Below are 14,381 nucleotides of genomic sequence, written 5' to 3'. Positions count from 1 at the left end.
TGACCACTAGTCCTCTACTGCTGACCAACCGTATCGCATGCTCAAGCCTGATGCAATCGCCGGTTCAATAGACTCGAATCCGCATCAGAAAGTATTAAATTTCTTCCCAAATTTACAAAGTTTAACGTATATAACAGAATAGAAAGTGATATTTATTATAATAATAATGGCAGAGGGTGAGCTGGCTGAGAAGACAGCTGATATGACTCTCCAAGGTGAGATATAATTTTTGTGTATTGCAACCCACTCCCAAAATTTCCAGTGATATTTTTTCCACGTGGGGAGAAGTTCTTTTGATGAAAACCGATCATTTCTTCCTTACTTTCAGTTTAGATAGATTGAGGTGCTAGAGTAATGATATAATATAACGACTATATCAGGCATATAAGGTTAGAGATGAAGGTTTCGAACGTCTTTGTTGTGATAATCAAAAAATGAATGGGGTGTAAAATGTGAGTATATAACCTAATAAGTAATTATTACTTAATAAAATACAGGAAGTGTAAGTGTTTCTCTTTATCTTTTTATTTTGCTAAGGTTTCTATTTTTATTGCAGAAAATGCATAGTTATGCTTTTATAATCTTTTCCAATCCATTTCATTTTACAAAAAAAATGTATCTGTTGTATCATAGAAAATTAAAGTACTTACATTTCTCACCTTGATTTTCAAGGCTTATTAAGTTTTTTTTTATTATAAAAGTTCACTTCATTTTTCAATAATTTTGTGCCTCTGTATATGATTAAAAAATTCGCTTTTGAGTATGTGACTTAAACACAGATAAGTGATCTCAAAGCAGTTTTCTGATTTGAACTATAAATTTTTTTGTAGGAAGATGAGCCGGATTGTTTCACGGCTGACATATTGCCTTCGTCCTTCGGCACTAAGAATCTTAGCACAGCCAATCAGAGGACACCGTTCTTATTGCTATTTCCTAATCAGGCCAGTAAAGAAGCAAATCTGTTTCACACTTCCAATCAGAATGAGTAGTTCTCTTCAAGATCTAGGTTAGTGCATCTAGTCAGAGTCACTATTTAGTATAACCTTAAAGTGAAAGTGTGTAGGGTAGAAACCTGCAGGAGATCGATAATATGAGAAAAATGCCCAACCTTGCCTGAGAAAAAAACAAGGAGAATAAATAAATGATGTAAAAAATAAATTTTAGAGAACCTTTCAGACAATTGTGACAATTGTAATGGTAAATTAAATCTTAGATATATTGGAGTTTGTCTGTTGCAAGTTTAATACGAGAAAATAAACATCAATTTGCTGGCATTGAAGTCAATTAGATTTCCAGGTTATTTTATTGCCTTCTGGAAAACTATCTTGCCTTCAAAAGATCCATTGTGTGAATCATAATACATCTCTTGAAGGAACCTGATATTGTTCTGAATATTCTAAAAGCATTCTTCTTAATCTCATGAATGCTTTTATATGTTCATAGCAGGAACAGGAGACACAGATTATCTTATTAGGAGAAGTTTGAATATCAATGTCTGTATGTCTAACAAATGGGAGGGTATCTAATCCTCTAGTTATTCATCAATTTATTCCTCTTTTTATTTGTATGTATATTCCACTTTTTATTCCTGTAATTTTTTATTTATTCCTCTATTTATGTCTCTATTTTTTCTAGTAGCAAATGGACCAATCCTGTACACCTCAGAGAAGGAAGGCCATGAAGATGGTGATGGTACAATAACTAAACCATTCAAGTCAGTCCTCCAGGCACTGCAGCATGCCGAGGGTGATGCCCACCAACCTGTCATTATGGTTGACAGCAAAGCCGAAGGAGAAGTAAGTACAAGTGCTTACTTCCTTTGAAGCCATCAAACAACTGCAGGATTCTTTTGAATTACCACACAACAAATAAAACATGTAAAACATGTGTAGACGCTCCAAATGGATTTGTTTCAAGATTAAGCAGCTACATTTATGCTACAAAAATATGTGTAAAATTCCTTCTGAAGAATCACCAGGGAGAAGTTAGACAACTAAAACTTTTAAGGCTTCTATTCTCATATATATATATATATATATATATATATTATGATGGTTTGTGTAATTTACATTTGACTGGTTGGAACAAACATTTCATATGTAATATTTATGTTGGTTGTGAAAAAGAAAACTGTTTTGGATGTATTCGGGTTTGAGCCATATGAAAATTTGCAAAATGCTACTTACAAAATGTTATGTTCAAGTTGGACAAAGTGAACTGCGAGAATAATTTAGGCCAGCCAACCGTCTCCCTTTAATGGCAGATTTTTGTATCTCATCAATGTTTTGTTTGTATTCCAGAGATTTGAGAAGATTGCAAAGGCCCAGTTGAAGAAGGCAACCAAACTTTATCAGCAGGAAAAACGGAAATCTGAAGAGAGGGAGAAGAAAGAGGTCAGTGAATCCACTACACATCAGTGCAGACTTTTACTCTTTTGTCTATCCATAATAATATTTAACCTTTATGTGATTAAACCTTTTACTGTGTTTTAGGCCGAGAAGGCACAACAAAGAGAAAAGAATTTAGAAGATGCCAGGAACATTACAATAAAACCTGATGAGAGTTTGCCTGTAGCAAAACAGGTCAGCTTGTTTGAATTCAGAAATAACCACACCACAAAATTATGTGAACCCCCCTTTCTTATTGCATATTTCAAAGGTTTTCACATAACCCTCTTTTTGGTATTGTTAATTTGTTTGAATGCTCTGCTCCAGCGGTTTCTTTCTGGTTTGTCCATGAAATTTGTCTAAATCCGAGACCAATGTCGGTTTTAAGTTCATTTTGTCTAGCAGTTTAAGTGCTTTTTCTTCTGCTGGATAATAACTTTTTTATTATAAAATGGTATTTTATTGTTTACAGATCAAAATTAGAGATACCACAGATTGTAGAGAACAGAGGGTCAAGATCTTTGGCTGGGTCCATCGGTTAAGGAGGCAAGGTATAGGGTATTGGTTGTTCATAATTTGCATATTATCAGTTAATGAGTCAAGGTAGGATACTGGGTGCTACATGTGTTAAGTGTCATCAGAAACATTTTGACCCTTATACCAAAACCCTTTTACTTTTTCCCTTATACTCCTCTCTTTCCAGGTAAAAACTTGATGTTTGTTGTGCTTCGTGATGGAACTGGCTTTTTGCAGTGTGTGCTGACAGATGTTCTGGTGAGTGCTCTCTTGCAGTAAAATCCACAGTTCTTACCTTTCTAACTCCATGTCATGGTTATAAGGGTTTTAAATCTTATAATCTTCTCAATACTCTTTGTATGATAACAGTATTTAAAATACCCTTGTCTTTGGACTGACATTTGATAACAGTATGTTTTCTAGTGATAGTCATTTGCATGGCTTTGTGACTTGATATCAAATCTTATGCTTCATTTTATCTGTAGTGTCATACCTATGAAGCCCTTGTGCTTTGTACTGAAGCCACAGTCTGCCTGTATGGTGTCGTCAAGGCAGTTCCAGAAGGCAAATCAGTAAGTATACAAACTTATTACATTAACTGAAAAAAAAAGACATTATCATGACTGATGTCAAAACATTGGATAGATAATCCATTTTAACTGTCTGAGAACCCCGCCCTTTTTCCCAGGCTCCTGGTGGCCATGAGATGGCAGTTGATTACTGGGAACTAGTGGGAGAGTCCCCGGCAGGGGGTGTAGACAACTTGGTAAATGAGGTAAGGCCACCACTATTATTATATTTGCATGTGGGAGGTCTGATATGTTTTTCTTAAGTTTGCATGGTGTTTTGTTGGGTGTAGATCGGGTGGTGTATCACAAAGTCAGCTATACTCACATTCCAGAACTCCAGGCCCGTACCCATGGGGGTGCAAGCCCCCCCCATCCCCCCCCCCCCCACAGCAATCGAAGGTCCACCTTCGATTATCAATAGACATGCTATTTGTAGACATAACTAATAGCATAAGCTAGATCACTCTCGTACTCAAATCCGACAATAAACTTTCTGTGGATAAACTGCAAAGGCATAAAAAAATGTCTTTTGGGGGGTGGTTAGTCACTCCCCCCAGGGGAAAAATAGGTCCATTTTTTTTTCAGATTTTGCACACCCCCCCCCCCCCCTCCCCCAAGAAAAACCCTTGGTAGGGGTCTGAATTCAGCTATGATTTCTGGAATAATAATTCCAGGTCGGATATTTTAGATGTGGTGAGTTTCTCCCTCCTTGTTATTTCTGTGTGTGTGTTATGAGCTGTGCTAATCCTTGTATCCACCCAAGGGTACAGCTGCTTAACCATTTTACCCACTAAGATCTTGTTGTTCTTATTTCATAGGAATCTGCAATCGACACACAGCTTGACAACCGCCACATCATGCTGAGAGGAGAAACGGTAAACTTACAGTAAGATACAGTAAACTAATTACTGTATCTTACTTGTTTGGCAAAGCAAATAATTTACCCAAAAATTTATTTGTTGCATGGCCACCTAGAATTCAAAACTCTTGATTATTTGTGAATAATGCGGTGTAATTCCAACCAAACAATCAAACTGCATACTGTTTGACCATAGGCTGTTTCCAACCAAGATTACAATTTTGAATTCTTTGCAGACGTGAAACAATGACTTTGGCTGTAATGACAAGGCTTTACCTCCTGTTTACACTTTGGGAATTGCAGTTGTTGCTGGTGTTATATAGACAGCACCATATATTATTATATTATAACGATCATACACATGCTCTGATTTGCTGAAGAGTGGGCAAGATACTACGATAATGACCGGGCAATATGAAAAAAAAACTTTCTTTTGTGAGTTGAGAGTGACACCGAGTGCTTGGGTGACCAAAGCAAAATTATTCTAGCAATTTTCAACTCTCAAATCAATGCCTGACAAAGAAAAATTTATTACGTAAGCTTACTTACAGTATCTTATTTTTCTAACTTTGTTTACCCTTCTTCATAAAAAGTTGCTTCTGAAAGTTAGACTGATGTTTGTGAAGATTTTTTTCGCAATGACCATTCAGTGAAATCAAGTTCGTATTACCACACAATGCTTTTAATCATCCACAAATGCAGAACTTCTAATAGAGACATCCTCTGAATTTTTATTAACAATTTTGTGAAATAATTTAGTCCCATTTGATCATCGCTTTCCACTCTAATTGATCATAGAGATGTTTTCTTTCACTTGAATGCTACGCACAGCGGCTTAGCCAGGATTTTTAACAGGAGGGGGCCCAAAAAGGAACTTTCAAGGCATTTCGCTGTATTTTAGATAATGTCTCCTACATTTACTGTATTTTGGCTGCTAAAAGGGGGGACCCAGGCCCCCTAGGCCACCCCCCTGGCTACGCCCCTGCCGCAGACAGTAATATAAAATCACTTAAATACTTCTCTTGAATGAAGATAGCCTATGCAGGTAAATTCGGTAAGTTTTTATCGCAAATAAAATTTCAGCAAACTTGAAATTGTCGCACACGTCGCAAAATCATTATGGCGGGAATATTCATAAGACAGGGAGTTTGAAGACGATTTTCCATAAAGACAACTAATCTAAATGAAATAACATAAAAGAAATGATATTTTCATGTAAAGGTCGGTAAAATCGGCATAAAAAGAAAATTTTCGATGGTCATTTTACAAATCGGCTCGTTTTTTCCAGCTTTGGAGTTGAGCACTCATGGCTTGTAAATCCAGAAAGGGTTCCTTCTTTCACTTCAGCAGCATAAGTTTTCCTTTTCGTAAAAATATAAAAAAAAAAGATTTCCAATTCTTGCCTCGCTTGCTCGGTCCGCACTGAGAAATCTCAGCCCTTGCTCTTTTTGCACAGACCTTAGCCTGCGGCCTCGGCCTGTACACAAAGCCTGTAGACTAAGATTTCTCAGTACGGCCCTCTTTTCTCGTTTGATAAGTAGTATTAATTCCGAAACCTTTACACTAAAAATCAGGGTGAATGTCATACTATGAAAAATAAATGTTTCTCATGCCCCCAAAAAACTGAAATTATAGGCGTCTCACTTAGTAAAATTGTAGTAGCCACAAACTAAGGCTATTTTAATATCGCTCTTGAAATCACATTCTTTTGAGTGAAATATACGTTTGCCTTTTTTTCCAGCTGGCAAAGATCCTGAGAATGCGATCTGTTGTTACTCACTGGTAAGTTATCTTTAGTTATCTCTTGCTGTTATAAATATACATTCATTTTTAGGATACATCGACAAAGCCCCCCAGCCAGTTTTTTTCTTCTTTTTTTTTGGAAGACTAGCTCATAGTTAAACCCCATTTATCTTTCTTCAGGTCAAGTGCATCTGGATAACTGACTTTGTTTACAGGGTTAAAACTTTTTTTGGACTTTTAGAAATCCCACTTGAGTATTCTCTCTAAAAAAATACAAAAATTAACCGTCTTAATTCGTTTCAGTTTCAGAGAGCACTACTTTGATAGGGGATATGTAGAGGTAATAACAATGAAATACTTCTAATTTCTCAGCAAACTCTTATCTTAACGATGTCCAAGGTCAATTGGTTATGATGGGTGTTTGTAATACCCAGAGTTGAACAAGAGGCTGCTTTTTCAAGTTCTTCTTTTTTTTATTTATAACAATACTGTACAATCGCTTCTTTTTGCAGCTCACCCCTCCATGCATGGTGCAGACTCAAGTAGAGGGCGGGTCGACGCTCTTCAAGTTTAACTACTTTGGAGAAGATGTAAGTATAAAGCACTACATTAGTGGTAAGTCTGTCACTACCCTTATTTACATGGCGATACATACCATACTTATGCCATACCATAACCTCAGCAGCCTTGGGAACTGTTCACTGGTTTCAGTATAATCTCACCAAGCCTTACATTATTTGATGTATAAAATATACAAAGATAAACAATACATTTTTAGTAGACTCTAACGGTAGGGAATCAAAAAATATGGCCACACAATGGCTTGGGTCCCTTTAAAAAGTCTACTTAGCTGTTATTGCCATTTTCTGCTCTCAGGCCTTCTTAACCCAGTCCTCCCAGCTGTATCTCGAGACAGCTATCCCAGCACTAGGTGATGTATTCTGCATTGCTGAGTCATACCGCGCTGAGCAGTCAAGGACTAGGCGACACTTGGCTGAGTAAGTTTTCTTTCAGACAAATCATATAAAAAAAACTAATCTTGGAATCTATGTAAATGTGCAATACTATTTACATTGACTAAGACCTCATCTGACTTGAATTTAAAAGCATACCCATGTGTGCCTAATAAAATCTCAAGCTTTGAGCCCTGAGAGCACTAGTGTTACCGGTGTGGAATAACTTAAATTGTCATGTTAAAGCCGCATTGTCACCAGTTTACTTCCGGTCGATTACGTAACAATATCCGATGATTTTTAACGGAAAACGCTAAAAATATTTCAAAATATTGAAAGCAGTGTGTTTATTGGAAGTTTCTTTGAGGATGTAATTGATAATTTAGAGCTGATGGCCTGTTTAATATCTTGGATTTTAATAGATTCTTTTGTCTTTTAACGGTTGAGGTTTCCGTCGGACCTCCCGCAGTAAACTGGTGACAATGCGGCTTTAAGCTGAGGTTGCTGTGATCTGTTAGGCTGATGATAGCCTCTTGCTGTGATCTGTTTGGCTGATGTTAGCCTCTTGCTGTGATCTGTTTGGCTGATGTTAGCCTCTTGCTGTGATCTGTCAGGCTGATGTTAGCCTCTTGCTGTGATGTGTCAGGCTGATGTTAGCCTCTTGCTGTGATCTGTTTGGCTGATGTTAGCCTCTTGCTGTGATCTGTTTGGCTGATGTTAGCCTCTTGCTGTGATCTGTTAGGCTGATGTTAGCCTCTTGCTGTGATCTGTTAGGCTGATGTTAGCCTCTTGCTGTGATCTGTTTGGCTGATGTTAGCCTCTTGCTGTGATCTGTTTGGCTGATGTTAGCCTCTTGCTGTGATCTGTTTGGCTGATGTTAGCCTCTTGCTGCGATCTGTTTGGCTGATGTTAGCCTCTAGCTGTGATCTGTTTGGCTAATGTTAGCCTCTTGCTGTGATCTGTTTGGCTGATGTTAGCCTCTTGCTGTGATCTGTTTGGCTGATGTTAGCCTCTTGCTGTGATCTGTTTGGCTGATGTTAGCCTCTTGCTGTGATCTGTTAGGCTGATGCTAGCCTCTTGCTGTGATCTGTTAGGCTGATGATAGCCTCTTGCTGTGATCTGTTTGGCTGATGTTAGCCTCTTGCTGTGATCTGTTAGGCTGATGTTAGCCTCTTGCTGTGATATGTTTGGCTGATGTTAGCCTCTTGCTGTGATCTGTTAGGCTGATGTTAGCCTCTTGCTGTGATCTGTTTGGCTGATGTTAGCCTCTTGCTGTGATCTGTTAGGCTGATGTTAGCCTCTTGCTGTGATCTGTTAGGCTGATGTTAGCCTCTTACTGTGATCTGTTTGGCTGATGTTAGCCTCTTGCTGTGATCTGTTTGGCTGATGTTAGCCTCTTGCTGTGATCTGTTAGGCTGATGTTAGCCTCTTGCTGTGATCTATTTGGCTGATGTTAGCCTCTTGCTGTGATCTGTTAGGCTGATGTTAGCCTCTTGCTGTGATCTGTTTGGCTGATGTTAGCCTCTTGCTGTGATCTGTTAGGCTGGTGTTAGCCTCTTGCTGTGATCTGTTAGGCTGATGTTAGCCTCTTGCTGTGATCTGTTTGGCTGATGTTAGCCTCTTGCTGTGATCTGTTAGGCTGACGTTAGCCTCTTGCTGTGATCTGTTAGGCTGATGTTAGCCTCTTGCTGTGATCTGTCAGGCTGATGTTAGCCTCTTGCTGTGATCTGTTTGGCTGATGTTAGCCTCTTGCTGTGATCTGTTTGGCTGATGTTAGCCTCTTGCTGTGATCTGTTAGGCTGATGTTAGCCTCTTGCTGTGATCTGTTTGGCTGATGTTAGCCTCTTGCTGTGATCTGTTTGGCTGATGTTAGCCTCTTGCTGTGATCTGTTTGGCTGATGTTAGCCTCTTGCTGTGATCTGTTAGGCTGATGTTAGCCTCTTGCTGTGATCTGTTAGGCTGATGTTAGCCTCTTGCTGTGATCTGTTTGGCTGATGTTAGCCTCTTGCTGTGATCTGTTTGGCTGATGTTAGCCTCTTGCTGTGATCTGTTAGGCTGATGTTAGCCTCTTGCTGTGATCTGTTTGGCTGATGTTAGCCTCTTGCTGTGATCTGTTTGGCTGATGTTAGCCTCTTGCTGAGATCTGTTTGGCTGATGTTAGCCTCTTGCTGTGATCTGTTTGGTTGATGTTAGCCTCTTGCTTGCAGGTACACTCACGTGGAAGCCGAGTGTCCGTTCCTCACTTTTAACGACTTGCTGGACCGCCTGGAAGACCTGGTGAGAGGGGGGTTACTGCAACAACGACTACTAACTGTAAAATAACAGCAGCGACGACTTATGGGCGTAAAATAGCAGAAACAAGAACTTCCACTGAAATTAAAAGGGCAACAACTATTTTACTGACTATAAAACAGCAGCAACATTAACTATGTGATGTCCTGTCGATGATGAAGCTTGTTAGACCTGACATATGATGGAGGTTCTAATCTGATTTAATGAGCCTGAGACGCTGGGCATACACTCTGTCTGTTCAATGTGTTAAACGAAGCACATACCAGGCCCTACTGACCCTGATTACTTCCTGTCATTCCCAGGTTTGTGACGTTGTTGACCGTGTTATCAAGTCGCCACATGCGCACTTGCTGTATGAAATCAACCCGGTAACTGACGATTCACCTTTTAACAACATTGGATAACATCCATAGCAGCAATTGCTGCACGTTTTTTAACAGAATTTTGGAGTGTTTTTGAACGATGCTTTAAAGTAAGGAATGGAGTTCATTTCACTTAAAGCAGATCGAGAAAAGTTACATTGGGCTTGCGCATGTATCACACATCTATCACTAATCTAATTATGAAACCGAGTAATGACCATCTAGGCATGAGACATCCGATCATTGCTAAATATCCATTTCTATTGTAGGATTTCAAGCCCCCAAAGCGGCCTTTTAGGTAAGATGTTCGTTTGACTAGCTCCTTAGAATTGCAGCTTTCTCTGGGAAACTCTAGGAAATACATGTTCTATACAACGTTAGGCCGAAAGACAGGCGAGGATTATTCAATGCCCATTACAGGATAAAGGTCCAGGTCCCATTTACAAAAATTAGGCGGGGGGCATTCACAATAAAACAGGGTCCATTTACAACATAAGGAGGTCCATTTACAATATAAGGAGGTCCATTTACAATATAAGGAGGTCCATTTACAATATAAGGAGGTCCATTTACAATATAAGGAGGTCCATTTACAATATAAGGGGGTCCATTTACAATATAAGGAGGTCCATTTACAATAGAAGTGTCCAGGGCCCATTAACAGGATAAAGGTACATAGACCTGACTGGAAATGCCAGAAAAAAAAGATGCACCATCTTATTCTTTTGACTTAATTTTTAATGGGTTACTCGACGTGACGAATGGTTTGTGTGACTGTGGTTGATACATTGTTACAGGCGAATGGATTATGCAGAAGCGATCAAGTATCTCAAAGAACACGACATCAAGAAGGAAGATGGCACTTATTATGAGTTTGGGGAGGTAAGATCTGTATAGTTTTGGTACATGTTGGCTCATGCTGGAACTTAAGTTTGGGGAGTTGAGATCTTTACATTGCTATGTGCTGGTTGACATCTCGTCATTGCGCTAACCTTTAATTAAGCAGAGCATCTACATAAAACGGCCAAGATGCTATTTACCCTTCCACTTGGTGGAAATGGTATTGTGTTAAAAACAGTATTTTTTTCTCTGCAGGATATTCCTGAAATGCCTGAAAGGAAAATGACTGACCAAATAAACGAGGTGAGTATATTCTTTTGGTCAATTATAATGTTATTTCTTCCATGGGTATGTGCAGTGATGTGGAAGAAGGCATTGTGACCTCCACACGTCTTCCTTAGAAGATGCTCTACCCTCCCCCGCAGAGGTTTCTGTGTTGAAGAAGTGAGAGAAACGAGCGACACAGGAACTTTAGCAAAGGAGGGTAAAGATTCTTATGTATTTGCAAAAATGCATTACCTCAATCCGGTGGTCCATTATTTCAAGACAAGAATAGAATACCAATAACTGAAGGCAAGAATTGGGCAATCTTTTCGAGGGAAGAGGAGACCTGATTTTTTCATCAAACCCTTCTGTCTTTAATACCAGACTGTGAGGTCTTTGAAAGGGTAGTGTTTTACCAGTCATTTGTCTCTTTGACAAACATTGTAAGGCCAGACTAATGTGGATATTCTTGGATATCCTCGTTAATGTTAGTTCGGTTGTTTTGGCGTGGAGTTTAAGAGATGTTTTGTTTTCTTGCAGCCCATTCTGCTCTGCAGATTTCCTGTTGAGATCAAATCATTTTACATGCAAAAGTGTGATGACGATAGACGTCTAACAGAATCGGTAATAGCATATTTTTCTAATCTGTTTTACTATACCTGCCTTTGCATTCGAACAATTTCCCTTAGTTATTTTTAGGTTTTCTTGCAAAGTCCTTGCTTTTTGACATATGGCTTTTTGCCGTAGCAGGTTTTGCAATACTGGTGGGGGGGGGGGGCACAACAGAGAGATCAAATTTTTTACTACACCTTCCTTTGCATTCGAACATTCTCCTATAGATATTTTGAGGTTCTCTTGCAATGAAGGTCGTTTCTTTTTGACATGTATTATTTGTGCCGTAGCAGGCTTCGAAATATTGGGGGGGGGGGACAATACAGATACATTAAGATAATAAGATAATATTTGGGGCACAGCCGCTCCCCTACTGGTCATTTCTTGTAATTTTGAAAATACTGGGGGGAAGGCACGTGCCCCCAGTGCCCCACGCCCTGCTACGGCGTGAAAGACATTATTTAAGGACAGTTTCACTGATGAAAGCCCTTATAAAAGAGGACCCATCCATTATCTGTGAATTTTAACCTGCTTTTTTAAGGGTACTCCTTCACTCAGGACATGTATATGGGCACCGGCCCGGTGTCCTTATCTCACTGTGTTTGTCAGCTTGTGTCATAGTATAATACTTGGTGTCGTTGTTCCAGGTGGACCTGCTAATGCCTGGAGTCGGTGAGATCATCGGCGGATCCATGAGGATGTGGAAATATGTAAGTACAAGTCCGACCACAGTAACACGACGCACAATGTCGTGACATATCCCACAATTTGAAGAGTTGATGATTTGCACATGAATGCATCAGGTTATATTAACCGCGTACGTGTTAACAGCGATAATCTGTTGTGTCTTATTGGTGGTGATAGCTGGCTTTATCTCATAATGTACTCGATAATTCTATCTAGCATCCAACCATCTTCTGGAGTGTGTTTTTTTAAGGTTTTATAAAGTGACATCCTCGTTAATAGAAATTTTTATTAAAAGACAACCTGACAGGAAGGATGCTGCGACCGATAAATGCTGATTCCACAATAAGCCACTTTTTTCTTCAAATATACCTAGATTTTATTCTTCCATTCAAACAATATTAAGCCGTATGGTTATGATCTCTATTCTAGCTATATACTCGTACTATTGTCCGAAATAACCACTGGAGAGGATATTCATCCTTTTGTCTTGTTGATGAATATCATGATTAATACCACTGGAGATAATACTCATACTTTTGTCGGTTGTGTAGGACGAGCTTATTGAGGGTTACAAACGAGAAGGCATCGACCCTGCCCCTTATTTCTGGTACACAGACCAGGTAAGCTAAACAGTCAGTCTGCTTTTTCTGGTACAAAGACCAGGAAGGAAAAGCATCTAGCCTGCTTTTTCTGGTACAAAGACCAGGAAAGCAAAGCATCTAGCCTGCTTTTTCTGCTACAAAGACCAGGAAGGAAAAGCATCTAGTCTGCTTTTTCTGGTACAAAGACCAGGAAGGAAAAGCATCTAGCCTGCTTTTTCTGGTAGAAAAACCAGGAAAGCAAAGCATCTAGCCTGCTTTTTCTGGTACAAAGACCAGGAAGGAAAAGCATCTAGCCTGGTTTTTCTGGTACAAAGACCAGGAAGGAAGAGCATCTAGCTTGCTTTTTCTGGTACAAAGACCAGGAAGGAAAAGCATCTAGCCTGCTTTTTCTGGTACAAAGACCAGGAAAGCAAAGCATCCAACCTGCCAACCTGCAACCTCTGAAAAGATACTTCCATCCTCGTGAAGCGCGTCTCATTTTATCCTCCAGCGCTATTAGAGTGGTGAAAGCCTCACTCACTTTGCGTCTACACGTTGCATAGGCTCTCCTTAAACCCCTATGTCGATTCATGTTGTCCTCAAGTCTGGTCTTTTATCCTCAGCGTAAATACGGCAGTTGCCCTCATGGTGGGTACGGCCTGGGACTGGAGCGGTTCTTGACGTGGCTCCTCAACAGACAGCACATTCGCGACGTCTGCTTCTACCCGAGATTTGTCGGTCGCTGTCAACCTTGAAATGATCCACAATTAGATGGGATGCCGGCCCCTTGGAGAGGCTGATGAGGTCGACCTTCCATGGAGGTTTTGACCTCAACAAAGGGGTTTTAAGCTTTTCAAATCCTTAAAAAAGGACACGCCTTTCCTAAATCTCATGCCAATTATACTTTCATGCCGGTATCCTATCATAAGCATTCTGGGGTTATTCAATTGTTCTTAGTAGATCTGATATAACTATTCTGCAAGTCAAGTACAGTAGACCTGAATAAATACATTACACAATACACAGTGATTATATGTTTTACTCTATTATAGTGAATAAGATGGACAAGTAAACTATCAGACGGAGGGACAGGCTATCGAACGGACACAGACTCAGACGGACATATAATTAGACCGTCGGACGAACACACAACCTCAGACGGACATATAATTAGACCGTCGGACAAACACACAAACTTAGACGGACATATAGACTGTCGGACGGACGGACAGACAGACAGACATGATTTTGCGCATAAGATTGCTATGTACAAATGCTCACTGTTATTATCCTCCACTTCCTTCTTGCTTGTCTTTTTCCTTGTGCGTGCTGGGGTGATGTATCACCCCATTGTATCATAAAAGACTCCGCTTGACCCAGAAGTTTAAGCTCGATTAGCTCTGCTCCCTGAATTCGAGGGTCTCTTAACCGCACTTTACGTGTAATCTGTTCAATTCGGTGAGCCTTTGCTAAACGACGAGTGATAGAATTCGTCTGACCTGTGACACAATGATGAAACGATCCATCGAGCTTCAACCAAGTCCTGTGAAGGCTGATTTAGACAGTCATATGCGACCTGCCTAAGACATGCCTTACTCCTAAATTACACACTACGACTTCATAGTCGAGCATCGTAGCGAAGTCGTAGGCTGATATTTTACACTCTACGACTCGGGTTGTAGAGGTTTTCCATACAACTGAATCTAGACTTGCTCC

The 14,381-nt window shown here is 39.8% G+C and overlaps 1 protein-coding gene and 1 non-coding gene across 5 annotated transcripts; both read left to right on the top strand.

Moving 5' to 3' along the window:
* The first annotated feature begins 32 nt into the window (after nt 1-32).
* Nucleotides 33-13,686, top strand: LOC116605103 (asparagine--tRNA ligase, cytoplasmic). 4 transcript variants are annotated; one of them, XM_048727493.1, is made up of 23 exons: nt 43-215; nt 831-1,006; nt 1,639-1,796; nt 2,301-2,393; nt 2,493-2,582; nt 2,860-2,938; nt 3,091-3,161; nt 3,389-3,475; nt 3,592-3,678; nt 4,291-4,347; nt 6,073-6,113; nt 6,378-6,414; nt 6,587-6,664; nt 6,951-7,072; nt 9,235-9,304; nt 9,622-9,687; nt 9,951-9,979; nt 10,479-10,563; nt 10,777-10,824; nt 11,326-11,409; nt 12,045-12,107; nt 12,636-12,704; nt 13,289-13,686. In XM_048727493.1, exons 2-23 carry the CDS (start codon nt 835-837, stop codon nt 13,418-13,420), a joined length of 1,818 nt encoding a protein of 605 aa, XP_048583450.1. In that variant the 5' UTR covers nt 43-215; nt 831-834; the 3' UTR covers nt 13,421-13,686. The 4 variants fall into 4 exon arrangements, with proteins under 4 accessions (XP_048583451.1, XP_048583452.1, XP_048583450.1 ...); XM_048727492.1 differs by having other exon boundaries at nt 1,636-1,796; XM_048727494.1 differs by lacking the exon at nt 831-1,006 and having other exon boundaries at nt 33-215; nt 1,636-1,796.
* LOC116605106 lies at nt 9,467-9,535 on the top strand. Its single transcript, XR_004291369.2, has one exon. It is a non-coding gene; the product is annotated as a small nucleolar RNA SNORD57 (small nucleolar RNA).
* Nucleotides 13,687-14,381: the final 695 nt, after the last annotated feature.

Source organism: Nematostella vectensis, chromosome 5, assembly GCF_932526225.1.
Source record: "Nematostella vectensis chromosome 5, jaNemVect1.1, whole genome shotgun sequence".
NCBI classification, from domain to species: domain Eukaryota; kingdom Metazoa; phylum Cnidaria; class Anthozoa; order Actiniaria; family Edwardsiidae; genus Nematostella; species Nematostella vectensis.
The sequence above is the reverse complement of the archived record's forward strand: the minus strand, read 5'-3'. Positions and strand labels throughout refer to the sequence as shown.

Coding starts and splice junctions, on each gene's coding strand:
- LOC116605103 (XM_048727492.1), top strand. CDS start 835: ATGAGCCGGATTGTTTCACGGCTGACATATTGCCTTCGTCCTTCGGCA. Junction 1,007..1,635: donor TAGTTCTCTTCAAGATCTAG/GTTAGTGCATCT, acceptor TATTTTTTCTAG/TAGCAAATGGACCAATCCTG. Junction 2,583..2,859: donor GTTTGCCTGTAGCAAAACAG/GTCAGCTTGTTT, acceptor TATTGTTTACAG/ATCAAAATTAGAGATACCAC.